This window comes from Lethenteron reissneri, chromosome 21 (genome assembly GCF_015708825.2).
Source record: "Lethenteron reissneri isolate LAM-NWPU_2019-01 chromosome 21, ASM1570882v1, whole genome shotgun sequence".
Taxonomy (NCBI): domain Eukaryota; kingdom Metazoa; phylum Chordata; class Hyperoartia; order Petromyzontiformes; family Petromyzontidae; genus Lethenteron; species Lethenteron reissneri.
Genome location: NC_083799.1, coordinates 21041090 through 21069065, shown reverse-complemented (window position 1 = coordinate 21069065; position 27976 = coordinate 21041090). Strand labels below are relative to the sequence as shown.

General features: G+C 41.7%; 1 protein-coding gene across 2 annotated transcripts in view; it reads right to left on the bottom strand.

The window, feature by feature from the left end:
* The window catches only part of VPS50 (VPS50 subunit of EARP/GARPII complex), a 106233-nt gene that overhangs the window by 28520 nt on the left and 49737 nt on the right, over positions 1-27976 (bottom strand). For both annotated transcript variants that reach the window (XM_061556085.1, XM_061556086.1), the window contains exons 14-20: positions 8457-8548; positions 7944-8038; positions 7505-7603; positions 6600-6690; positions 5474-5671; positions 4749-4867; positions 1960-2072 (exon numbers count right to left, since the gene is read on the bottom strand). In XM_061556085.1, the coding sequence (XP_061412069.1) occupies positions 1960-2072; positions 4749-4867; positions 5474-5671; positions 6600-6690; positions 7505-7603; positions 7944-8038; positions 8457-8548 (807 nt within the window). The remainder of the gene's footprint in view (positions 1-1959; positions 2073-4748; positions 4868-5473; positions 5672-6599; positions 6691-7504; positions 7604-7943; positions 8039-8456; positions 8549-27976) is intronic.

Here is a 27976-nt window from a genome sequence, read left to right as displayed (position 1 = left end):
CTAAATTACTGGTCCTCATGCACACACGCGCACACATGTACACACACACTTGTATTAAGCTGCGTCGACACCTACATTTTGGCTATGCCGCTCTTTGTTGCAAGTCAAGTCACAGTATCTACTCACTCAAACAAGTAAGCAACAGGGCAGCACACATCTCTGTTGGTAGCCCTGAGTCAATGATAGATATTCAGCATGCTCATGGCAGTGAGCAGTCTACACGATGACTACTAATGATGGGTTTTGTCAACCCCTGAATAGGATTTAATCTCACAACCTTTCGATTGTGGGTCAAGCACTGAAATAATATCACTTATAATTGTTAAAAACATAAAGCTGTATTGTTTTGGAAAAAGTAAATCAATGAAATGTGTAAATTGTGAAGTGCTGCTTGGTAGGGGTGTTCACAATCTGGTACTGAGATTCAAAAACCAGACCGTAACCCCATTTTTATATTTCCACTCTAACCTCTCAGGAGAGTGTACATGTCATAATAGAGAAAGATCCACTATTACTACATCAGTTGAATGCATTCTGTGTGCGTCATGGGGATTTTGAAACCACGCATCGCCATGCTGTACTGACCAGCATTATTTATATGGGAGCATAAATGTACAGAACACTGGACATTTCTACAGTGCCCTCTGCTGCTGACAACGGAGCCTATAACAACATGTTTGTCAATGGTGATCACCTATCCAAGCGCTATCCAGGCCCAGCACCTTGTCATCTGCTGAGATCTAACAAGGTCTGGTCGATTCTCGACGACTAATTCTAGATTTGAAGTTTTCGTGACTGCAAGGATCCATACTTTTTGGTTTTTTCGGTAAAGTCACGTAGGTATAAAATAAAATAAATTAAAATGAAAACAACTAAACTAATCACGACGTTTCGGGCGCAACACGAGCGTCCATCTTCAGGTGGGGACAAACACAGCGAGAGAACAACCGCTTAAGTATGCCTAAGAGATGCCTAAGAGATGGCATACTTAAGCGGTTGTGAAGATGGACGCTTGTGTTGCGCCCGAAACGTCGTGATTTAATTTAGTTGTTTTCATTTTAATTTATTTTATTTTTTACCAACGTGACTTTACCGAAAAAAAACAAAAAGTCTCGACGACTAGGTCATAGGCGCATTGCTAAAACGGAAACAAACACGGATACATTATCATCATAACGAATGGAAATCATGGACTTTTGTTACCATAATTATATATTTACCATCAAAATGTTTTGCTTTTTCTCAAAATATACATTCAATTTTCACCATCTGTCAAGGTATATTTATCTACATCGGAATGCACAGAAGATAGCAGAGCCACATCATAACCATATAATTACTTGAAATAGAACACTGTTCACAAAAAAATTCACTGTGTTCCTCTCAGCTGTGTAAACGAGAGTTTTACAATGTTTCTGCTGATTAAGCTTCTCCGAGGCAAGACTCGGCTATCTTCGAATCTGTGGACATTTTTTAAATGCGCCTTAAAACCTATTTATATGCTTCCGCTTATTAAACGTTTAGTTCATTTAGTAAATGATACAAATTTATATATATTATTTTTATGCTGAGTGTCTGCTGCTGCTGTGTCCTGTACGGCGCTTTGAGATCCTTAATGAAAAGCGCTATATAAATGCAATTATTATTATCTTATAATATTTGTGCGTGGAGCCAACAATGACTGGCTAAGACCGGCATACGCTACCAACATATGCAATACGGGCAGCCAGTCAGCTGAAGTGCAGTGATGTCGCACAGTGTGGCTCACTGGGATATGACCAAATGAGACAAAGTGAATTCGTTTCGTGGAGAATCCTAAACAGACATATAAACAAGTTCACATGTTGACACAAGTTCAATAATTATTAAAGGACGCACGTCTGACACACGGTGCATGGTCAAGGCCTGCACACAGGACCTGGCTGTGTGGTGTAGGTGGCCGGGTGCACCCCTACTTACCGAAGAGGCGGATGAAGTTGAGAGTGGTGTTGGCGAGAATGGGAGCGTTCATCTTGTTTAAGCTGTAGTGTGACTCCGATTTTCTTTTCACTCGTACAGAGTCCTTCGAAACGCTAGGACATGGGATGGAAAAGTGAATTTTAAAGCCGACCAGAAGGAAAATGAATTCTGTGTTAGCAGCAAACACGAGTTAGTAGGATAGGAGGCCAAATAAAACAACAAATATTGCCAGGTTGCCATACAGCACTTTTTGGGGTCTTGTTCAACATCATGAGCAGATTTTTACCCTTTGGTGCTTTGTCTATTAAAATAACGAGCAGCCAACTCACATCAAAGCAGTGCACTGCTCACAAGCTGCACATTCCAATCAGCAAACAGAAACAGTTACAATAAACCATCACAACAAATGAACCTTGTGGCAGGACCCCGGGTCCCGAATAAACGGAAGTCAAAATCGTAAATAAATCATTTATTTTTGGCGACTCCGTCCCACTGCGCACATGAACGCAGCGATCCACCTGGCACGAATCATTCTGTTGTCATGTCCATGCGCAGCAGCAAGGATGAATGTGCAGAAGAGCTGAACAAGCGAATGCACTCCATGCTCGGGTATGGGCAGGATCATAATAAGTAATATCCAAAGCTGCTCAAACTGCCTACACGACTAAGTACTTTCTTTGTCAAAACGGGATGCATAATACAGTGAAACTGCTCTCTTATCTTCATTATTATTTGTGACCTACCAATGTATGCAGCCAGGATCAATCGATGACAATCCTATTACCTGCAGATATTTAACAGACGAGATGCGTTGCACCGTTAATTCCTCCTGTTTGATAATACTTCTCTCGTCCGTATGCATCTGTGCAGATAGGTTTTTTTTGCGGTTAAGCCCTAGTTATTTGAAAGTTATAAATTCAAGTACCAAATAATTTAAAAGGATTACATTCTATACTTGCTACCAACCAGTTGCTGATACTTTAATACTAATCATTGATTTGGGTAATATAGACAATTCAAGATAAATTACAGCCCTCAACAGTTTCAGATTAATTTGCCATTTGAGCTATAGCCTTTACTTTCACGAAAACAACTCTCTTTACCACTGTGATCACGGTAGGAAGACTCGTCACTTCCTCCTGTTAAAATGGGAAACGAAGCGTGAGCCCAAGTGAGTCTTTGAGGTTTTTACAAGTAAACTACCAACGATCCCATTTCATTTAATAGCCCTTGAGTCAAACCCCAGAAACATAACATGTGCCTCAACATCCCTTATTTCAACCGCAATGATCCCGACCCATGGAGCAATAACGCATCGGCTTTATATCTAAAAACCATCGCTTGTTAGTTTTCAGTGGGCTACTGATTCACTGCTCGGACAATATGAACTGAAAAGTTGAGTCATCCCTCATTTTAAATTGTATCCAGTCCTCAATTTATGATCTGATTTACATTACACATTGTTTTTGTAATGCATTATGAAGTCGCATTTGAAATATAGCACACACAAAATTACAAATTTCCTTCAGTCTCAATGTACTCTCACCTGATGTTAAGTACAGGGGTGGCTAAAAAAAATGTTAACACTTCTGATAAATTGCAACAATACCACAATAAATGTGCCTCCGGGCTCTTCAGACAACCTGTTGTACAGCAGCTGCAACTGCAGGTGAGCACTGAGCTCACACGCCGTTGAGCAGAAACACGGTGGGTGTGCCGGCAGGGCGGAGGAACTGGGGCAAGAGTCACGGTAGACCTCTTGGCTCCGCCCTGGCCGCGCCGAGGGGAATATAAGCAGCGGAGAGCGAGAACTCCGTGCTGGCGGTTCTGGGATTGGACTCGTCTCGTCGCTGCCGCCTTCGTCACTGCCACCTTCACCCAATCATTGCACGGCCGGACAGTAGTTGGCTGTCCAGGTCGATGCCGTCGGTGCAACGTGGACAGGGTAGTGTCTGGGACGGGTCGTGCGGCAGCGTGGTCATGAGAAAGAGGGAGCCCGAGTAGTGGCGTGAACTCAACAACAATAAAAGGGGAGGACGGTACCTCCTGTGACTACTTCGTCTCCGACTGAGTGCGTGTGCAACGCACGTCACCCGCACGCACAAGCCTCAGGCGAGAACGATGAAGAGACGCACGACACTACACATGTATTGACAATGATGGCGAACAAATGGAGACTCTTTGACTTTTTAAAGCTATTAACATACATTTGTTATCATGTTACAGTGTTCTCTTTCCATCATGGGACCTCCCCCTTGCCAGTATCAAAATATAAGAATAGGTTTTACCCTTTCTGGCAATAAAACAGTTGTGTTAAGATGTTAAAACACCAAACTGAAACCTTTTGCAAGGAATCACGTCTGCAATAACCACATATACTTGTGGTGAACACGCAAACAAAACAACATGCTCTGATAGTATATGCATTGTCTTTGAACGTGAATCCTTGAAAAAGGTTTCAGTTCAGTGTTTTAACATCTTAACACCTGTTTTATTGCCAGAAAGGGTAAAAGCTATTCGTTCTTTTTGCATTGAAAACGATAGTTTCATATAAGTGTTAAAAAAATAATTTCTGAAGCACCCTATGAAGACCGATCTCAACATCACTTTCGCTTCGTTGCCCAACGATTTTTATACAGCCGCATAGTCAAAAGTGACATTGACCTTAATCTGCACGTACCGAAAGGCTACAAAACAACTACCATTCGGCCTGGTATAACAAGACCCTGTTTGGCCCGCCCACTCTCTACGGCCCACATTTCCATCACTAAGCCGCCCATATTGGTCACCTCCTGACAGGCGTCTCTCCAGTCTGCTCGTCCACAAAGTCCCTCTTGAGCTCGTCAGCAACGTCGCTGTCGCTGTCCTCATCCTGGTACGGACTCTTCTCTCCTTCTTCCGAGTCGTACTGCAAGTGCACACATCAGCACAAATACGCACGCGCACATGTAGGCACGGGCCAGCCATCAGCGTTATGGACCAAACTGCAGAACATGATGCCACATGCAGGATTCTAAACTGGCTCTTTAAGCTTCAAGGTGTTCAAATTAAAATATTGGAATATTTTGATTTGATTGCTGAAAGGATAAATCAAGACATCTGATTGTTATGCCCTCGTATGAATGGGTTCCTTCCAGATTTCCATCGACATGCAAAAAGTTGAACTTTGTGAAGTCAGACTTGTCTAACTTGGTGACAGTAAACAACGGCCTATCATCATGAAAACATTTATTTGAATTAATCAGCGTATATGACAAAAGCTAATGATAGTGACATAATGACATACATAGGCCCACACCCAAGGAGAGCTATGTACTGGAGGCATATTTGCACAATGTGCAGGGTTATACATATAAGTCGGTTCTGAGCACTGCATGAGAAGAGGCAAACACAAATCCCTGCAGCCGCTTCTACATTGAGACCCCCCAGTTCACCAAGGGTCTTCGTTTAGGTGAAGCTAAGTCACTGTAGGAGACTCATAGCCTGGGCAGCCTGCAGTGGGCCTCGGACTCACCCCGTTGGCTGCGAGTACGTCATCCGAGTCGTCGTCCTGGTCTTGCCGGAGACTCTCAAAGGGGTTGCAGTGGGAGGGGAAGCTTCCGATCACGGGGGTCGTAGGGGTGGCACCAGGAGTGGCTGCCATCTTGCTTGGTGAGGACGTGGGTACCAGTCCGACACCGCCTCCTCGGCCCTGTGCTAGGAACTTAAACTCCTGCACGCGCACATGCACAGCCGCGACCAACAGCGGCAGCTGCTTAGTTATTTAAAAATATATATATTCATCAAACAACTTCAGTTGACATTAAGCTTTGAACAATGTATTTTTTTACGCAGATTGAGTCAAGGGCCATTTCATATAGTGTCCGGTTTGTATATGAGGCCGAAAAGCCAATATCATATTCAAACTAAAATAAAAAAAATCCTGCTTACTTGACTGCTAAAAAAATATACACTGTTTCTGAAAATTAACTGAAGACAATACACATATATGGCAAGTAAAACAGTTTAAGGTTACAAATAAATACAGACAATACATTATAGTGTACTTGCACGTATACATTATCTCACTAGTCGTATTTATACAAAAATACATTTTTCAATAATATGATAAATAACATATATGAGATGAACGGTAGCATGGCTTTCATATTTTATTCTCAAGACTACAAGTCAGCTCCATTTGACAGGGCCCCCAATGCCATGCAGTTTGTTGGAGGTTATTTCATCATAAGTTGGTGAAAGCAGGGAAACATAGATGTGGTAGCATAGAAATTATAGCATAACAAAGGATTTTGCTGCACTGGTCCCTGCTTCCCACCACGCAGCCTGGCAACATCCAATAGCGAAATAATGTACATGCTAGTGGCCAATTATCCAGGCTCGAACTCTGCTTAGCTTTGAAATCTGATATTGACCAATTCTGAGATTTGGTCATAAGCCTTCTAAGGGCACTTTCCATATATTATAAGGTCGCACTCATTACATGCAAAGTGCTTGCCACAAATCAACCACAATACCTTGCTGATCTCATCAAGGAACATAAACCATCACGCAAACTACGGTCATCTTCGCTTTTGGGATGGTGGCAGGTTGGGATAGGGTGCTTGGCAATGAGGCTGTGGAGGGCACGATGTACTCACGTGCAGTTGGAAAATGCTGAAGTTGGAGCGCACAGGACACAGTTCCCATGCCTCATTCTCCAAAAACATTCGCAGCTCCTCCATACGAGTCCTATGAGCAGACACGAGACCACATTTAATCACGCAACCTCCGATTAGCACGGTTGGCTATGTACGTGCGAAAGAAGTTCAATATATATACACGCAACCCGAGTGCCAGAAACACAAAACAATTCCCAGTGTAGCCTGATGGACGTTAAGAATAATTAATGTTGGCAAGCCGTTACCTTGGCTGGTATGGTACACAAGGCGGGGATGTGGCTGATACCATACTCAACATTTTCTTGTATCCCCAGTGCTCATTGAAGATTACTTAAGCATGACATAGTATGGGTTCAGATAACATTGTTGTATAGAGCCGAGAACCAAAACCAGGTCACTGGGATTAAAGTATCATAAGCTAACCACTTCACGACCACTCCAAACACAATCACGATTACACACACAATATGCATAGGCACACAAACACATTCCTGCGGAGGGAGCTGGTAGGAACGTTGGGTTGCTCGGTCAATGGCCAGGGTCAACGGCGGCGTGGTGTATTCCGCAAATATGCCCGACTGTGAGGGCGGGCACAAGCCGGCGTATGTTAAACGTTGAGTTTTATAAGGGCACCACGGGGTGACCAGCCCCTCCCCTCCCCACCCAGCCCCACCTCTCCCACCCCCCACCCAGCCCCACCCTCCCCACCCAGCCCCATGCCATCCTGCCCACCCAGCCCCTCCCTGCACGACGGACGGACACAATAATCCCCTGTGGGCTGGTGGAACCAGTGGGTTCCTACCAGTATTAAGTGTTAGCCTGGTAGCACAAGAGACTGTTAGAATATCTAATTTCAGTGGTTTGCTGGGTGCAGTGGGCCATGCCTGTGGTAGTTCTTGAAATAGTTGAGGCTCTGCTTCCGGATGGACTCCTGCAGACCCTCTGACTTGCTGCTGCAAAACTCATCGCCAATATCCATCAACCTGAAACATATAGGTAAAAACTAAATCTGCATTTATATCTACGTGGCTGCAAGACCTGAGATAGGAATGCATTGTGCTCCTAACAGTTCACTAGATAGGTTAGAAAATTGAGTAAAGGCAAGCTAAAAATGTAATGATTGTTACTGAATGTATAGCCACTCCTTCAGAACAAATTCACAATGGTAATTGCCTTAAGAAGATAATTTCCCCCACCATGAGAATATACAATTCATGCCAATGGCTAAGAGCTACCGACACCCCATCACTCGTTTGAACAGGAAGATATATTTTTACTTTAACCGACATGAGTCCTGAATCTGTTGGGCGCTAGAAGTCTCACCGGTTAATGATGTCCAGCACAAATATGAAGTCGTCGTATTTAAAGTGCGCCAGGTCGGTTCCCAGGATATAGGTTTTGACCTTCTGCTGAACATCCTACACTCATCACAGAACAACCAGCACATGAGGACCCAATTCACATAAAGGAAAAACAACGTAACCGGATGCTTTACTACCAAAACAAAACATTACCCGCAACACCGATCCTGAAATCATCCACCATCTCCAGCCTTTATTTTCACATTAAAAGTAATTTGCAAGAAGAGCAGACCACCTCATTTACATGTCAGTGATTGAAGGAGACCAGTGAAAGAAGAGATCTGAATTAGGGACTTTAGCAGCTGCTGTTTTAGACATTAATGTTGGTTTTGTTCACATGAACAAGATATTCTATTGTTACAAATAAGAGAAACAGCACTCATGACATCTCCTAACCAAAGCCAAGTAAATGCCCGAGGTCAGCCTGGGTCGTTGTTCTACAGAGGTTTGGGGACTTGTTTGATAGATGCCACACCTGCCAGATACGAGTCAGGCCGTGCTCCAGCTTTTTTTGCACATAGCTGCGATCGAAGCATGGTTCTTCCGCCTCTGGGAGTGACACCTCACCTGCAAAAAAGAACAAAGATAAAGATCCCTTGTATAATTTTTTAAAGACTGTAGGAGAAAGTGCTGTTAGCGTGCACCTATGAAGGCTGGAACAGCACACGAGGGGGTGGGAAGCCAGCACCACGCCAGACTGCCTTTGTCTCCCCAGTAGTGATGCTTACACACCACACCAGCTACTCATTTGAGGCTGAGACAACCTTAGAGGGGAGGCCCATGAGATGGTTCAGATAATCGTCACTGGTGTTAGCTGTGAGCGGGAATCGAACTCGGGTTGCCGGGTTCGGAGCGCAGCACGCTAACCGTTGCACTACCGCTCACACACACGCACGCAATGCGCGCACACAAATGCACGGTAAGCAACAAATGAAGTCGAATGTTTTGTTCACCCAGGAAAGTCTTATGGATTCTATAAAGGTTAGCACAATATTTATGTTTGGAATGTTAGGCAAACTGTTGCTTTAAAGTATCTTTGTATCAGGAAGTAACCCAGAGTACACACACTTGTAAAGAAAGAATGAACCAACTCAAGGGAGATAAGTCACCGACCTATTGTATAATTTCGTTGTTCAATCCCAACTACAATTCGTCGTGTAATCTAGTCATTTGCATGTGGGGTTGGTAGATTAGAAATATTTAATCACGTGTTAAACAATTTACAAACGCCAGGGCTACAAAAGTGGCTTGTAGACAAAAGAACGTAAAATAAGCTGATAGCTTTTTGGTGAATACATTTTTGAGTGCTATTTCCTTATACACAGAGGCATTCTACAGGCACAACTGTTTCCCCATACATGCAAAAATTATCAAAATTTGGCAAACATCCCAATGCAGTATTTTTTTCTTCATAGCCCCAGATGATTTTCTGGTTATCTAAAAGATATGATCATCAGAATGTGTTTTTTAGATAATATTTTATATGAAACTAAATTTCGATTTAAAGCTTTCGTGACTGCAGGGATTCATATTCTTGGTTCTTTCGTTAAGTTACCGAAAGAACCAAGAATACGAAACTAAATGATTCTTTGTTGTGTATATATGTATGTGCTCATAAAATGGCTACAGAAATATATGTACAAGACACATTTTACGACCACAAATGAAAAGGAAAGAAAACCACAGTGTCGGCCATATCTGTCCTTGTTTCTTAAATGTGTAACACATGGCTTCGTGTCACCTTGTTTGAGATTACTGTAGTTTCCCAGCAACCGCAAGGACAGCCCCCCTTTATCCCCCGTGTAGAGGGCTCACTGAAAACAGCTGTTCTGCATCCTCTTGGATGCAATTATTGATGTTATTGTTTTGCCTCTGTAGTGCAGTGTATGAGATGCAGCGTGCGCATGGGGCGAGCGTCGAAGGCAGCCTGTGGGGGCTATGGGAGAGTTGAACTCTCTCGACACTTGGTCAGATAAACAGCACTAACAGAAGAGGCCATGTGTGCCCCAGCAGAACCTGAAATGTGACAGGCGGAGAAATAGAGGGGAGCGAGGAGGCAGGGCAAGGGGATGCAGAGATGGAGCGGGAATAGACACTGTTAGAGAATGAAAGTACGACATTACAGGGGTTGAAAGAGGGGGCTAAAAGCGTAATAATATACACATGCAAACAGGCGTAAATAATGAAGCAAACAGCAACAAATAAAGGGGAAAAACAAACGTGCATGAGAAATTCAAGAACAAGCAAAATGTTTCAAGTCATCCAGACACCGAGTTAAAGTGAGTACAAAATGTTAGAGGTGGTTAGTAACATTACAAACCTCTTGATGTATAATAGTAGATCTCTTTTCAACACTTTGTTTCCTAGGAAAGTATCGTTGTGTCTCAGTGGGCTTTCACGTGATTCTACAACAAGAATCTGCACTGGACACGTGTGTCTTTATTCTTTGATGAATAAACATACTATATATAAAATGCTTAATGACTGCAAGAGCCACAACTATTCAGAGCCTCTGCTCGTTGTGCAAAAAGAGTCCATTCTCATTTGACGATGTAAACCTCGGTGAAAATGTAGCTGAGTGCATACAAATGCAGTGTACGACTCAAACCAGACGAGCCATGGCACGGTTCATCACCGTGCAAAAAGGCGAGGCGATGCAAACACTGGCACCCCCTTGCGTTACAACGAGCAAAATGTTTATAAATGCAATGTGACACGGTGAAGGGGAGGGAACGCTTTTGCTCATAACATATGAACGACAGTGACATATGCCCTTCCGATATAAACACGTGTAAACTTCCGCTGGCAGAAAATAACAAAGGAGCAAACGATTAAATGCGTAAAAAGCGGTAAACAAACGCAAGCTAAAAAAAAAACATAAATATAAGAATAATAGGTAGCCATTATGTTTCCACTAATAAACAGGCGATGGGACAATGTTTATCTCTGTTGGTGGCTCTAAGCGAGTGACGAAAAATCCACATTCCCCTGGTGGGGAGGCATTCTCTCTGCAGGATGAACATTGATGACCTCCAATAAAGTATTTGTGATTTCGATTTAAAGCTTTCGTGACTGCATGGATTCATATTCTTGGTTCTTTCGGTAAAGTCACGTAGAAGGGAAATAATAAAAAATAAAAACTAAACATAATAAGATCAAATTCTCACGACGTTTCAGCCACAACGCAAGCAGCCGTCCTCAGGTGAAGAACAGGGCTATTATTTCCCTTCTACGTGACTTTACCAAAAGAACCAGGAATATTTGTTATTTTGTCGACCTTAAAAGGGTATGATGATGGACTGGATCAACTCCCGACTCGTATTTAAAGTCACGACCCTTTCGATTGTGAGTCACAGCTCCACCCAGCCTGATAGATACAAATCATGCAAATAACATTGAAGAGTCCCATGATTATTGATAATGGACTCGGGGGCATGAATTAATGTATTACTGAGCTTGCCAGATGAACAAATAGCCATGCCAGCTTGTCATACTGACACGGAGAGTGTGCCAGTGTGCATTCATAACATGATGCAAGGCGTTGCTATTTAATAACATTTAAAACCACATTTTGAAGATAATTAAGAAGCACACTTTTGACACAATTATTGTTAGAAGGCTTTCACTATAAATTGTCAAATGTGGTCTCTGAGCTTATTGTTTTCCTTGTTTGACTTTGCTCAGCTTTCTCTTGGTGTGTATCCAACTGAAGGTAAAAGCAAATAAGTATAGCATAGGATTCTACAAATGTGTGTAACGTGATATGGATAAGCAAGATAGATTTATCAGTACTGCAGGGAAGCTGCGTGGAAACTTGCGACTTGAGAGAAAAAACAATTAGTGAGCATCTCCACTCCAAAGTTTTTCAAGTTATCTGCGCTCTTCATAAGGCCAATTTCTTTTCACGTTCATTCTACTGACAATACTAAATTCTCACACAACCAGTGAGAATCAGCAGGGTATTTGGAAGTGAAGAAAATGTCACTTCAACGTCTGCTCGAATGAAAATGAAAGCACAGTGGGCACGCTATCGGAATGCGCCAAGAGGCACAAGGTGATACGAAGCAATTTCCCGGTGGTTAGAACGTTGTTCTCGAGGATTTATCTCACCTAAGTTTCCGCCTCACTGCTTGTTCAATTCCCCAGCGTGGTAAATCCTGAATTTGAGCATCACGTGCGCTGCAAACTAATAAGAGAGATTAAACGAGCGATTCTGCTGTATGGTAAGGGTGTGGGATGGAGGCTGCGAATGAACCTTTACACAGCATGCACTGTCTGTTCTGCATTCACCTGCTAAAAACAGAACAACAAGATTCACCGTAAACTTGCAAGAAAAAAAGAGAAGCATGAAATAAGCAACTCAAGATGGGATAATAATTATAGAGCCAACCACATTCCAGCCAACAATAACTTCAACAACAATTATGAGCAAACATTTTGAAACGTTAGAATAATATTAACATTATTAATGAGATAAAATTGTTATTACGAACGGCTTTAATTACAAATGCACTGATATTGAAAAAAAATGAAATCCGATGCCACTGCTGTTTAAATATGACAGTGAGTGAATACGTGCACGGCCACACATCACCACTGAACTCTGCACGAGTTCCCGTCAGATATTTGATATGTGCATTCAAGAGGCAACACGCCCTACCCTGCCCGGGAACAGTGTGGGAATTGTGGATTGGGGGTTGAGGGTTAGGGGCTGGGCAGGGGGCGGAGAGGATGGGCGATAGCTTGAAGGGATGGAACAGAAGGAAGTGACTGGATGCCTGATGGGAATAAGGGCTCAGAGTGGAAAGGTAATAAGCTTAATTTTAAATTGATAAGTCTGTGGCACTCCATTTAAAATCAAAACGGGATCAAATAATTTATTTCCCATGCACTCTTCCTCCTCCTCATCCACCGACACGGACACATCATCCTCGTGGATATTGCAAAATCGATAAAAAAAATATATACATCTCTAATGTGCTTAAAGCACAATTCTCTCTGGTGTCACAGGAAGCACATGCCTCGCCTGAAAGTTTAAGCACACGGAAGAGAGCGAGTGTCTGAAAGAACAGACTGAGCACGTTCACGGCCACGCCTCGACACAAAAGAATAATAAAAATGCAAAACTCCCCGAGAACGAGAAAAGGCAAATGATTAGGGTTAAAATCTCCACCTCCTCTTCAAATAAACACTCGACAAGCGAGGAGGCTAGGCTCTGCAAGCTGGGACCCCGAGGGGTCACACGGCGCTGGCCTTTGGGGATTTTCCCAGGCGCGGGCGTCTCTGGGAAATGGTGCTATCTCGTCATCGCTAAAACAAAAGCCCTGGCGCCGTTCTGGCACCCGGAGCAGCCAGCGGCCAAGCCTGGGGATGCAGCACGCTCGCTCGCTTGCTTGGCTCGCTCGCACGCCCGTCCGCTCGCTCGCTCGCTCATCCGCCCGCCCAGCGAGTAGGTGGTTAAGTCTGCAGGGAGCTGCTGCCAAGACAGCTTGGCTTATTGCAGTTGCAGTGGGCTTCGGTCAGCCACGAGACTGCATGTGCAGCGGGTGAAAGGGGCACTGGTATCAGCCGCCAACAAACACGAAGCGGGCACAGCTAATGGACCCCAAAAATTACTGTAATTAATAAAACCTAGGGGACCGATTTGATAGCGGTGTACAAAGACTGATAACACCAAAAAAACCAGCGTCAATTACACTGCCTAATTGCGGAAACATTACAGGCTAACATTTTGTGCAATGACCCTTCTGCTCTGTCCTTCTGTTCTAAAGAAGTATTTTCCTGCAAAATATGTATGTTGAACTTCTTTCGAACCAACCGTGCGAATCGGAGGTGCGTAATAGTCTTTGAAATAGTTTTTGCAATAACATTGGTCAAAAAAAAAATCATTTTTTCTGGCCTGGACTTTTGCAGCTGTTTTAGACTAATTTCAGGGTGCTGATTCAAAATCTGATCTCAGATTTGCTCTATCACATCTCATTTTATGCTATCGGCATACCCCATTTTCATTGATTTTACCCGAAATTAACTCTGTCACTTATGATTGCAAGTTGTTGCGAGTCAGTGGCTGCTTTAATGTTAAAATATGGTGCTGTATTTTTAGGATAGTGTGTTTATAATATAATTGTATGTAGATAACCACATTTATTTAATATTTTTCTTCTGCAGTTTTTATTAAAAATGCAATATTTGATATCTCAAAAACCTGATGTGATAGACAAAAACTGATGCCAGATTTGGAATCAGCACCCCAAAATTACCTTACAACCGTTGGAATACCTGATGCCAGAAAAAGTGTGTTCACCAGTCTGTGAAATATTTGTTAGTAACAAGGCAGTGTTAATCACCACTGTCACATATATTATGTCAAATGTGTGTTTCAGTGTATGTGCAAGATTTTACTTCTACACAAATGACAGAATGTCGACAACGATAATACTACTGGAACTAGAACTATCCAAAGGCTACAGGACAAAGGAACCAATTGATTCGCTTTGACCTTTCAAGGAATACAAATGTTCAAGTAAAAATGCATTCAGTTAATTAGATGTCAGGGTTGCAACACTCTGCTGGCCTCTTGGAAACAGTTTTAAATTAATTAGTGGGTTAAGATTTTCTCGATTCCCACCTCAAACTGGAATCTTTTCAGAGATAATTCTCACATTTAGGAATTTGCAGCCGCATCTAAATAAAAAGACTTACCTTTATAAATCTTAAATAGGTTTTAAACTAGCAGTGAAAAAAACCCTTATATCATTAAATAATCGTGTACAAACAAGATTAATTACATATTCACAGGGTGGAATTAAAATTTCAAGGTAAAGCTGCCATGTATTCATGTTATTGCAGAATGTTACTTAAACTAACACAATAAATAAATATTTTAACATTTAAAAGCAACATTTGTAAAATGAAGCCTTGAAAATTCGCAGTCTTTACACAGGGATTGGTTATGGTATTTTCTAAAGCCTGTAAGTGTACAATATCATTGTCTCTTTTACCCATTTTCTTACATTATTTGGTACTCTTGACTGTTTAAGTTCACCTCAGAGGTCTCTTGCTCAACTACTCTAAACACATACTAAAATAAATAAAAACTTGCAGGCATCCAATCATATTTACTTATGCTGCTGAGGCATAAATTGCTTAGGGTGTTTCTATATTTGAAACCACACATGCTCCATGGGGCATCCAGCTGAGATGGGCCATCGAGGGCTGAACTGTGACATAGTCAGCTTGCGATATCAATGTGGGCACTGCGCATCACCAAGCAAGTGCTGGAGAGTGAAAACTCCGTGCCAAACCCTTTTACTAACTGGCTCAGAGGCGTGCTTGAACAAATATTCTCTGTGCAGTACTGCCATACCCTTCTGCATCAAGACCCAGCTTCCCCGTGCAAACACTGCATGGGTCATCCTCCTGAGATTTATGGTACGCACGCACCAGTGCCACCATTATTGTAGTGAGTGTCTGTCCCAGGAGAGCACTCTGTACGTAGACAACCGTGCTAATTGGAGGTGCGGGGAAGGACAACAAACTGAACACAAAAAGCAGTTCTAAAGAAATTAATTCTGACCAGGAGTATACCGGCATTAGATTAGCGCATGATAATAACATGTACTGTGTGTGAAATGCCAACCTGAAGATGCAGTCAGGTGTATGTAGGAGGCATTACAGAAAGTAGGTTTCGGATTTCTTTTTGTGGAGGTTTTGTAATCCTGTCTTGGATTGGTTGTTTTTTTTCAGGTCATCCAGTTACCTCTTTGGGGTGAAAAATCCTTTAAAATATATGGTACGTTCTTTTTAATGGAATTAAATCATGGGACAGATAACCTGACAGCCATACAATTTAGCATCAGGATAATTTCACCTATTATGGAGAAGGCAAGTTTCTTAAACAGCAGGTGGTGCAATACCTAAAAATAATTTCAACACGTCTAATATGCTGGTGGTGTTCTTGTAATGATGTTGCTGTAGAATTGCCCATATGTTTATCCATGTATTGTTGTACTAATTTAAAAGAATATTCACATACTAATAATAAACTGTAATAAATTACAAATATACTCTTTGATTTTTTCGGTAAAGTCATGTATAAAAAATAAAATAAAATAAATGAAAACAACTAAATTAAATCACGACGTTTCGGGCGTAACACAAGCATCCTTCTTCAGATGGGGACAACGTAGCGAAAGCACAACCACTTAAGTGTTGCGCCCAAAACGCCGTGATTTAATTTAGTTGTTTTCATTAATTTTATTTCATTTTTTACCTACGTGACTTTACCGAAAAAACCAAAGAATATTAATCCTTGCAGTCATAAAAGCTTCAAATCTAAAATACAAATATGTTGATAATGGTGTTTCTACTCAACAAAGGCCTCCAAAATGGGGGGAGGGGGGCACAGTGGTGAAGTGATTCGTGCCCTTAACTATAAACCTGGTGATCCAATCCCCAGCCACGGCTAACAGAAACTTCCAACTTGGGTTGCCACAGTGGCAAGATGTTAACTGCCTCGCCTGGTATGCAGGAGGTCGGGAGTTCAATCCCGACCCTGACACCTGCTGTATATTTATATTTTTTATGTTTCTCCCCGTGCTCGTGTGGATTTTTCTCCGGGTCCTCCGGTTTTTCCCTCCACATTTAGAATCATGCGTTTAGAGTATTTTGCTGCTATACATTTCCACATAAGCCACTTCATTGAACTACCATTTGGAGCCAGGTTGCTTCTGAAAAAGAGCTGCATAGCTCAGTGGGCCTGACCTGGTAATAATAGTTTAAGTTTCGTGTTTAGTTTCAAACATGAGCAAACAGGTAAGATCCAAAAGGGCAGTGGCAGTGTCCACAACAATGGGGACAACATATTCGAAAATGTCAACTTTCTGGCAGGGCCACTGGTGGAAGAAATAAGACATGTAGCGTCACATGTGGTGAGCCAAAACGATCACACATGCACGCTTCAAAGCCTCACCCTTCCTTGCTAAAGTTGGAAGGTTTTTAATCCGAACTGCAACTCCTAACCCCAGTAAGGGTTTTGCACTGTTAGCGGACGGTCTCGTGAGAATGTTAATAAGCGGTGGTTGGCGAGGGTGGAGCCGTGAAGTTGAGGCGAGGTCTGAATAAACATCCTGAAGGATATCGTCTCTTAGAGCCCCAGAGATACATAAGCCCGGCGTTGCATTAGGCCTCTGTGCATTGCACAGAAGATAGCATGTGCCCCTCTGCCCTTTGGCTGCACTACAATACACAACAACAAAAACAGTTCAGCTCAGCAGACATGCAGTCACATCGGACCGAGCAAGCAGTCACATCGCTCACATTTGTGATGCTCCCGCGCCTCCAGATGCAACACTAAAACATGTTTACAGCCTTCCGTATATCTCCTGCTGGATGAAGAACTCGACATTCCATGGAAGTCGTGGGGGTTATTTGAACAGACTTCTACCATGCTGATCAGTGTGCATTGGCCCAGGCACAGTTCAGATGTCACTCATCACTGATATGAGCCTGAGCTGGGAAATAGATTCAAGACACTGGGTTAATGGCGCAATGCACTAACCACTGTGCCATCACTGCACACTGGGTGCACAGAAGCTGAAAGTATGGGTAGATGGTAATAGGTTTTTACCCTTTTATCTGGCACCAAAACTGACACCTTTATACAAGGGATCATGCTTGCAATAACCACAACACAAGCAGTCAAAATGCAAACAAAAGGAGACAACACCATGTGAGACTAAGCTCTAAGAAAAGCCGTCTCGGGTGTGGACCAATCAATTTCAAGGACGGTGCATATCATTATCAGAGTTGTCTCTGTTTGTTTGCATTTTGACTGCTTGTGTTGTGGTTATTGCAAACATGATCCCTTGTATAAAGGTGTCCGTTTTGGTGCCAGATAAAAGGGTAAAAACATATTACTATATCTTGCTACTGGCAAATGAGTTCTCATAATGTATGGGTATATGCATAGATGAGCTACCATTACAAATGAGGTTGGTCTCATTGTGATAAGTCCACACTTGACTGCTTTGTCTGCAGTGCAAAATAATCTCATTCGTGCTTTGTGCATTCACACTCAAGCCTTGATCGAGTCCCAATACACTTTTAAGCAGGGTCTTTTTAGTCGGATCTTGCTTAAGATGTGTCTCTAACTTGTATTTCTGTATATCTGGGAGTATGCTGCAGATTGGAACAGTCACTCTCTGTGCATTAACCTGAACTTTCAAGCAGCAGTCTCTTCTAAAGCTAGAGCATTACCTACTATAATCACTCAGGAATGTCTGTCCGTCCCGCGCGTGACGTCACTCCACATGAGGCCCACCCCCCCGCGTGATGTCACTCCACATTAAGCCCACCACCCCCTCATTAATATTAATGAGTGGGTGGATTATTACACTAACGCAGAGGAAGGTCGAGCTGAATTAAATAATTTATTATGCAAAGTCGCTTCAAATATGACGTTTCTTTACAGAAAGTGGTGGTAAATAAACTCCTTTAAAAAAGTTATTTTTTAAACAACGGTTTTATAAGCAACTTCATTCAACTCACGGTCGAGAAGTACGTCAATAATGCGGCGCCTGCTCCCACATCAAGGCTTACTTGAAATAATTGGTAATTTTATAAATTAATCTTCAATGTACTACTCGTTCGCACTGAGCAGGCGCGCCTGAGACATGCGGCGCCTGCTTTTTACGTGAGGCGATTCCACAGTTTAGGGACCGCGGCGTTTTTGACCTACACAAAAATATATAATTAACAAGGCATCCATACTAAAATTGTAATTGCTTGAAAAGAGGCAATTAATTTTTGCCGAAAGGGGTAATACGGGCATGCATTGTCACCGGATCTGAGTACTGTGCAAAATTTCGAATTGATTGGACAACAGGAAGTAGACTAACTTTTGATTACAAGATTTGACCACGACAAACAGGAGTCAAGTTAAATAAAACCTTCGAAAAATAAATCTACGCAGCACAGTGCTACATCCGTGCATGACGTCACTGCAAAAGAGCCCCCCCCCCTCCCCTTCATTAATATTCATGCCCGCGTGAAAATTTACACCTACACTCCACATGCCGCACCCCTCCCCTCATTAATAATCATGAGCGGGTGACGTCACTCCACATGCCGCACCCCTCCACAATAACCATGAGGGGGTGACGTCACTCCACATGCAGCACCCCTCCCCAATAACCATTAGCGGGTGACGTCACTCCATATGGGGCAACCCCCCCCTCATTAATAATCATGAGCTGAACAATTTTTCTATTGAATATTTCAGATTTACTGCAATATACACCCGTCCTTGGACGGGCAAAAAAAAAGTGTATATTATTAGTTGTTATCCCTATCAGTCTCTTTCATCTCTTGCCAAATACAAAGCTGCAAGGGACAATTTTCAAACGTGTCATCAAGCAAGCAAAACTGCAAATGCAAGCAAACTGACATCTTGTCCAGATGGCTCTTGTCAATTTTGGTCATTTGCCAAAGTTATTTCAAACAGTTTCTGCAAAAGTTGATTTGCACCAAGAAGGAATTAATCTGGGTTGGAATACTGCGATCGTATCTGAGATGGAGCGCCCGCTTCCTACCCCCCACTGGACTTCATAAAAGTCCATGTAAAGCAGTCAGGTTGGCTGAAGATCCAGCACTCACGGATTAATTTCAATCACTTGCTTATCTGTGTTCAGTCATCTCTCCTTTATCACACTTTTTTCGCTACAACCAAGGCCACTTCCCGTGATAGTCGCTCATTGATTCCTTCACCCATTTTGAGGACACCATCTACCAGACTGATGGCTTCGTCTCATCGAGACTGAGTTCAACCACCATTCACGGCACACAATTCTCTGCACAGTTTGTATATTGTCCCCCATATTCTGCATGAGTTATCTCCGGGTTCTTCGGTTTCCTCCATGCAGATAGCTAAAAATAAGTATAACCCGTAAAAACAAAGTTTTTCACTATAAATCCTTTATATGCGTGGCGGCTAGAGTCCTCTCGTCCTCTGGCTTGAGATGGCTGCCACCTATGGGTCAGATGATTGTCTGCCAGTATTAAGCAATTGGTAATTAAATATTTAATTTGTTTTCCCTAAAAAGTGTAAAATTTTGGAACAATTTTTTCACGAACATTAATTGTCTCGCACAACGAGTCTGTGTGCAAAATGTCAGCTCGATTGGATCACGGGAAGTGGGTTAAAAAACGACCGAAAGATTTGCACGGTCGTAAGCAAGCAAGCAAGCACACAAGCACGCAAGCAAGCAAGCAAGCGAACTTAATATAAAGGATTTAAAAACATACAATGCAACTGGTGTGGATCAAATACCCAGATGCTTAGAAATGACCAGAAAATCAATAAAGTGAGAGGGCACAAAGCAACATTGTACCCAACTGCGAAAGCAAGGCAGGTAGGACCCTCCTCAAAAGTGTTGAGACTCAGCTATGCTTTCCTGCGCATATAAGAGTAATAATAATAACCGTGATGAGGGAAAAATTATTATTCCTGCACGATCCACAAACCTTGCTTCTAAACATTGTATTACAGGCATGTGCCACTATAAACAGAGTAATTTACATTAGTTAACTTCATACAACTTGTCTTGCAATGTATAGTGTTTTAGCTTGAACAGACACACATTAGGGGAAGCCATGCAGATTTAGCTACAAGTACCAATCAACGCTGGCTGTATTGCCAAACACCAAAAGGCATGTGTGGCAAGTCTTATTTCCATGCAAAGACTTGCAGAATTGTGCACAAGAATAATTCGCATGGGCTCTATTGACACAGCACTCCACTTCCAAGCCTTTGCAAGCAACCATCGGATAAGCCCAAATGCAAGGATTATATTGTTGCTGTTATTTTCAAGGGGCTCACAAAAGATGACATGCCGCTTAGCACTATATTTATTGTGGGAATCATCCTCACTCCAAGCACAAACGACCGGCGAGATGCAATCAATCAAACTGTTGCACAGAACAGACTGTAACATGCTGGTGTATATTTATAGCTGGAGCCCCAGTGTGCTTTTCTTTATAGCGTGATGCAGGTCTGTTTAGTGCCAGGTCTCGAGTGGATTTCAGCGATCACCACAATCGCATGTACTGCCTTTACCAGAAAGGTTTTTAATGCTCCTCTAAGAGGTTTCAGATCCTAAAAACCAGCCTGTATGTTACTACATATATACTGTGTATGTAACATTTGAGAAAATTGTAAAAACAGACATTTTTATCTAAGCGAAAAGGAAGGAAAGCGATGACATTCGACCAGCTGGGAATCGCGATACAGATGGGTATGAGCAATTAAAAAGCAAAAAAAAACCACTACGGAGCTCATGTTTCCCTTTCAAAGGCGATTCTGCATCTCAAACGGCACAATTAATACATTTATCATACACAGAAACCAACACACAAGTGAGGGCCACTGAAATATAGGTGGTGAGGTATGAGTGTGATGCATCATCTGCCCCACCCAGGCATTTGACGAAGCGGTCCCGATTGAGGGCTGCGATTGGATTCAAGAAAACATATTGTCCGTCTCATTTCTCTGTCATGTCTTTTTATGCCGTACAGTTTAGTTCACTCCTTAAGCCTAAATCTAACATTACAGCATATCATGTGTATATAGTAATAACAATGAATTAAAAAAACGACTGGCATGTGACATTATTTGCATAAATCGTGAACCTTAACCGATTTTGATGAGTGAATGTAGCCATGCATTGTTAAACCCCTAAAGAAAATACTCACTCACTATTTTACCACATTTTCAATATCCATTATAAATGTGAAGACAGCACTTGTTATTAATAATACATTAACATTAGAATCCATGTTGATAAAACTGCCTGGTCGCTCATAATAAAAATGTGTTTGAAATGTATGTAGATTGTGTAGTTTGCGCAGCTTCATTATAGATTTCTCAAATAATTCTAATTTTAAGTTTTATATGAACAAATATAATCATTAACCAAATTAACCTCATCTGAGAATTATCAATATGCTTCTCTAATAATGGCCTGCTTTGGCAGTTTGGCCGATTCCTTTCGAATAATTGTTGAACGTGTGTGGAATAATTCTAGATTTGAAGCTTTCGTGACTGCAAGGATTCATACTCTTTGGTTTTTTCGATAAAGTCACGTAGGTAAAAAGAATATTTTTTTTTATCTTGATACAGCAATTTTGCTGTGACGGTTTCACCTGAAGACGGAAGCTTGTGTTGCCTCCGAAACGTCGTGATTTAATTTATTTGTTTTCTTTTCACCTACGTGACTTTACCGAAAAAACCAAAGAGTGTGTGTGGAATACCCAGATAAGCAGTTGACATTCAAGATACATAATGAATGTCAGTAATCTACTGGCTGTACAGTGGCATATTTGCTGTTTTTGTAGATAGGCATCATATGTGCATGATGATCTCTGTGCACGCCACAAACAGCCGGACACGGAGGTGTGCGCCGACGATGATACCGAATTTCGACGTGTAATTTGTTAGATTATTTCTCGACTTCAGCACGTATACCTACGGTATATGAATGCGTACAACCCCACTGACCTTGCGTGAAACCACAAAGATCTGCATCGACACTCACAAGCAATTTGCTTCTGGGCACCCTGAATGTTACAGCGTGTGATTAATTACAGGTTGCTTGGCTTGGCGCTGCAGTGGCACGGGGCTTCTCAAGCGTGCGGCCAAGAATCACGTGCTCAAAACAGTTCTCTGGCGATGGCCGGGGGGCAAAATGGATGCTCTCAATTTCCTCAAGAAGTCTTAAACACAGATTTGGTTACACGTCTGTGGGCTTTGCCAGAAGGAGGGGGGGGGGGAAACTACACCGTAAAATCTTGGGAATAAAGATATAGCCACCTGACTTTGGGAGGCTCGCAGAGATTACTCGTATTCCCATCTATCCCGCTCAGACGTAAATGAGTTACTGGCTCGCCTTCTGGTCACGCAGTGGACGCAGAGTTACTGCGTTCAAACCCACTACATGCTGCAGTGACATGAGCTAATAGACATGCCATCTGGCACATATATTGGATTTTTATTAACTTAATAGAAATGTAATATATTTTGGAATAAAACCATACATTAGCTCCCTCAAATGTTTCCGTTATTTCATTAAAACATTTGCTTTGACAAACGTGTACGATTATCTTAACGATACCAAAACTTGTAATTCTGCAACACGAAAAGAGAGAGACCAACAACTTAAAAAAGTAAAAAACAAAACACTATTCTCACATTATCTTGCTAACATCACCCGAGGACACACGAATGTGGTTTCAATTTGAGTTTGACACTCTTAAAAGTTAGAAACAAAACAGATGTAGAACACACGTAGAAACTCGTGTGTGTGTGTATACATCTGTGTTTTTAAATATTTTTTTCTTTTAAAAAATCTGTCTGCAGAAAATACTCATGTTGAATACACTCCCAGCATTGTTGTCGCACACACAAAAGTGCATCATGGCCATCGTTTCTACTCTTAAAATAAAAATCACATTGTGGGCCTCCTTTCACACTCATGAATGAACGGAGTGCAATGAATGGTGTCTCATGCTGTCATGGCAATTTCTTTGACTATTCATCATTTTCAAGAAGCAACCTTCCAAAGAACATCCGTTGGCCAAAAGCTATACACATTCATCACATATGCAACGTACAATTTAACATATAAACACGAGTTTAATCACATTAAGGGTAACGGTAAGATTTTCAGGATCATTAATTTCTTTCCATCCTTCTTAATGTGCTTCGATACACTGGCAATTGTAACATTCGAGGCGACAAACACAAAATGTAGTGTGGCCTGAACTGCAGACGTTGTTCCTCACGAGACTCAAAAGCAGCATTTATCTTATAAACCCCACAAATGAACAAAGGATGTTGGTTGACAAAGTGAATCATTTGGACATGAACCACATGGAAAAACAGACAGCTCAGTTATCCCCAAACTACAAAAAAAAACCACGATGAAATAGTATTCTAGTGCTAAATTACCACTCGGGGGACTGAGCTTGAAAAAGATGAATTAAGATGTGGCTTTGAGATCACACAGCGCTCTGTTTTGGCCCAATAAACGTTATGCGTCATCCTGTGTGTGCCTATACACATACACGCTTGTACGTGCATTGATATACAAATGCGTGTTCTAGTGAAGGTTTGTACACAAGTGTAAAAAGACAGGTGACAGCACATTGGGACTGACTGGTATTGTTTGTTAATGTGTGTGTGTGTGTCTAATGCATGTGTGTGAGACACAGAAGGAATGGTGCAGATGAAGTTCGAGATTTGACCAATGTTCGCAATGAAGCAATGCCATGTTGGGGAAAGGGACATTTGTAGTGCCACATTCTATAGAAGATCATCTGTTATCCTGTTATGTGCTCCATAGGGTCTTGGGACAAGGGGTATTAACTCCCTTGTATGAGTCAAGCTGGCAATACAATCTACACAACTCTGTTTCAAAAGCACTCTTAAATCATATTTATTTTCGATAGTTTAGGACAAAGATCCAGAGTCTAGGATGGTAGTGGGCTGCTGTTGCATGTGGAAATTCAAATTGAGAGGCCAAATATGTTCTAAAAATATTAAAATTTTCAGGGTCTTTTTTCCCACTTGTCGATTTTTGATAGATTGTTTTCTAATGGTGGCTGATGCATGTCAATAAAGAGTTAATTAGCACGAATTTCCCTTCAGGGGACACAGCTTAAAACAATAACCATATACAACTCACGACAGCACAAGCTCTTGCAAATTATAACGGCCCTACAAAAGCCTTCACTCCAATCCAGAAAATGCCTTTAACAACACAACTTTCCAGAGGTTGCCCCCTCAAGCGGCTGTCCCAGCGGTCCGTGATTATTTGTTGCTATGTTTTCAGTATTATTGAATTACAAAAAGCAACTGCCAGTATCCCCCTTCCACCACCCCGCCTACCCCTGCACTCATTGAACAATTAAAACATCGATTGGGAAACCAACATCACGTGAGAATTCACTCCAACTGACAAAAAAACACCTACAATGGGTGTTTTCTCATTCCCTCTGGGGGTCAAACGCAGGATCCTCAGAGGTGCTGACTCAGTACCCTGACATTGTACATTGTAGCCTTGAGCCACCCAACTTTCTCCTAATTTGTAACAACAGTATTTTCTATGTTGACTCGCCAACAGAGAAGATCGCTGAAATAGGTGAAGGTACACAACAATGATGTATCATTGCCGCAATTGAGAAATGCCTGAATTGTGGAGAACTGAGGGCATAGTTCGTTACTGGTGAATTTAAATGCATCATCAGCCATTGTTAATCTAACGAACTATTTTACCAGGTAAGGTCCACTGAGTTAGAAAACTCGTTTTCAGAAGTGACCTGGCCACATAGCTCAACAAATTGGCTTATCCTCATGCGGAAATTCATAGCAGCAAAATACTGTAAATGCATGTTGGTTCTAAATGTAGAGGAGAAAACCATACCCAGAAACAAACGTACGCGACCACAGGGAGAACATGCAAACTCCAAATATACAACAGGCGTCAGGGTCAGGATCGAACCCACAACATCCCGTATTTTGACGTAAAACTTTCGTGACTGCAGGAATTAATATTCTTTGGTTCTTTCGGTAAAGTCACGCAACACAAGCGGTTGACCGCTGTGGTCTTAATTTTTATATTTTTATTAAACTTTTTTTTTTAATATCCGTCATTTTACCAAACGAACCAAAGATTCCTGTATACCAGACGTGACAGTTAACATCTCACCACCGCGGTATCCCACTGCTGAATGAAGGCCTCGCCAAGCTGTTTACTACCTCTGATGTTGCAACATCCACCAAACACCTGCCCATGATTTCATCGTTCCATATCCCCGGTGGACGTACCTCTCAGACGCGTTCCGTTTCTCGGCTGACGCTCCATTTAAATTCTCAACTACCGTCCATCATCCCTCATAGTGATGTGTCCTGCCCAAGGACACTTTGTTTTATTGATAGTCTTAATTATATTTCGATTTAAAGCTTACGTGACTGCAGGGATTCATCTTCTTGGTTCTTTCGGTAAAGTCACGTAGAAGGGAAATAATAAAAATTGAACATAATAAAATACAATTCTGTCAGGTCTGTTGGAAAGACAGCGTCAGACGCTGTCTTTCCGACAGACCTGTTCTTTATCTGAGGACGGCTGCTTGCGTTGTGGCCGAAACGTCGTGAGAATTGTATTTTATTATGTTTTCTTTTTATTATTTTATTATTTCCCTTCTACGTGACTTTACCGAAAGAACCAAGAAGATGAGTCTTAATTATGTCATGGACCTGTACGTCCTCTAATCCATGTGTTCCTCCTTCTGTCGCCCAGTGTAATTCAAGCATGCATCTCTCCAAGCGTCTTGGCACACGTTTCAGCTTTTCACCATGTTATGGAATGTGTGTCATCGTAGCTAGCACGCGCTGATTAAACACGTCATTTTTTTCGGCACATCGGTGCGTTACTATTAATACTCAAATTTATATTTCCAAAAGTCATCCCAGGTCGCTCTGATCGCGACTTTTCTTTCATCTTGATTTCGCTCCACCATTAATAGCTGTCCCAGATACACATATTCTGCGGTGTTTTCTAGTTTTGGCCCTCGGACACATATATCCAGTTGTTTAGCAAACTTATCGTGCATTAACTTTGTTTTGATGATATTTATTCTGAGCCCAACTTTACAGCCTTCTCTGTAAAGTTCTAACATATTCTATACGTTATAATGATTTTCATCAGCCAAACTGATATTGTTAATATTTTCGTCATATTTACGCATTTATTTCTCAAATCCAATTACTGGAAGAATATCTTACGTCCATGTCAATAACTGTGGCGATAGCAGATCATCTTTTCTGACTCCGCTATCAATATGTATTTTGGTACTTTATACAAGTAAACTGTGTTGATGTTCAGTGTTTTGTAAATCATTTTCACTATTTCTTCATATTTATTTAGGCCATAGTTTGTGAAATCTTCGAGTCCAATGCTTTTCAAAGGCTACAAAGTCTAAGCACAATATTCATTCATAGAAATTGGTCTTTTACAAATCTGATTCATGGTTTGTTCATAGTCGATGGTAAAACCAATTCCTAAACCATACTTGCTACCGTGGTGGCTTTAAGTTCAAGTTTATTTTGTTTAACCCGGTGAGAGCTCAAAAGAACAGAATGAGTTTCATTTTCAAGAGTGACCTGGGTCAACGAAAATACAAAAATAAAAAGTACAGCAATGAAGTAAAGAAATAAGAACAAAACAACCTATATCACACAATGAATTACAAATATTGCTAACATTTAACAATGTTATATCAAGGCTAAATAATACATCCCCCTGCAGAGCAAACCAGCACAGGCAGATTACCTCCAGATTGGTCACAGCACAAAATGACAAAACTAAGCTATCGAAACATTAAACAGATATTGGTTGATCCTATTGGTCGACTATAGTACTCATGTAAACAAAATATGTATGCCAAAAGCTTAACCTTAAGAGGTGAATTTCGATTTAAAGCTTTCGTGACTGCAGGGATTCATCTTCTTGGTTCTTTCGGTAAAGTCACGTAGAGTCTACTCTGTCGCCTCGACGGACCTGGTTTTCACCTGAGGACGGCTGCTTGCGTTGTGGCCGAAACGTCGTGAGAATTGTTTTATTATGTTTTATTTTTATTATTTTATTACTTCCCTTCTACGTGACTTTACCGAAAGAACCAAGAAGACTTAAGAGGTGAATTTGAGATGAGGGCTGTTAAATAATGAGAAATGTTTTTTTCACCATATCAAAGTAAAAGATTGTCCTTTTGGTGAAAATATAATGGACCGAACTGCAGCTGTAAAATAATGGTAATTTAATGAAGGTTGCATGCTGACACGCACAAAAGGACACCCAGCACGTTCAGGGTATTGTGCATTTTCTCATGTTTTGTGTGAACGATGCATTTTCACTTTTTAATAATAAAACAGGGGAAAAGGTT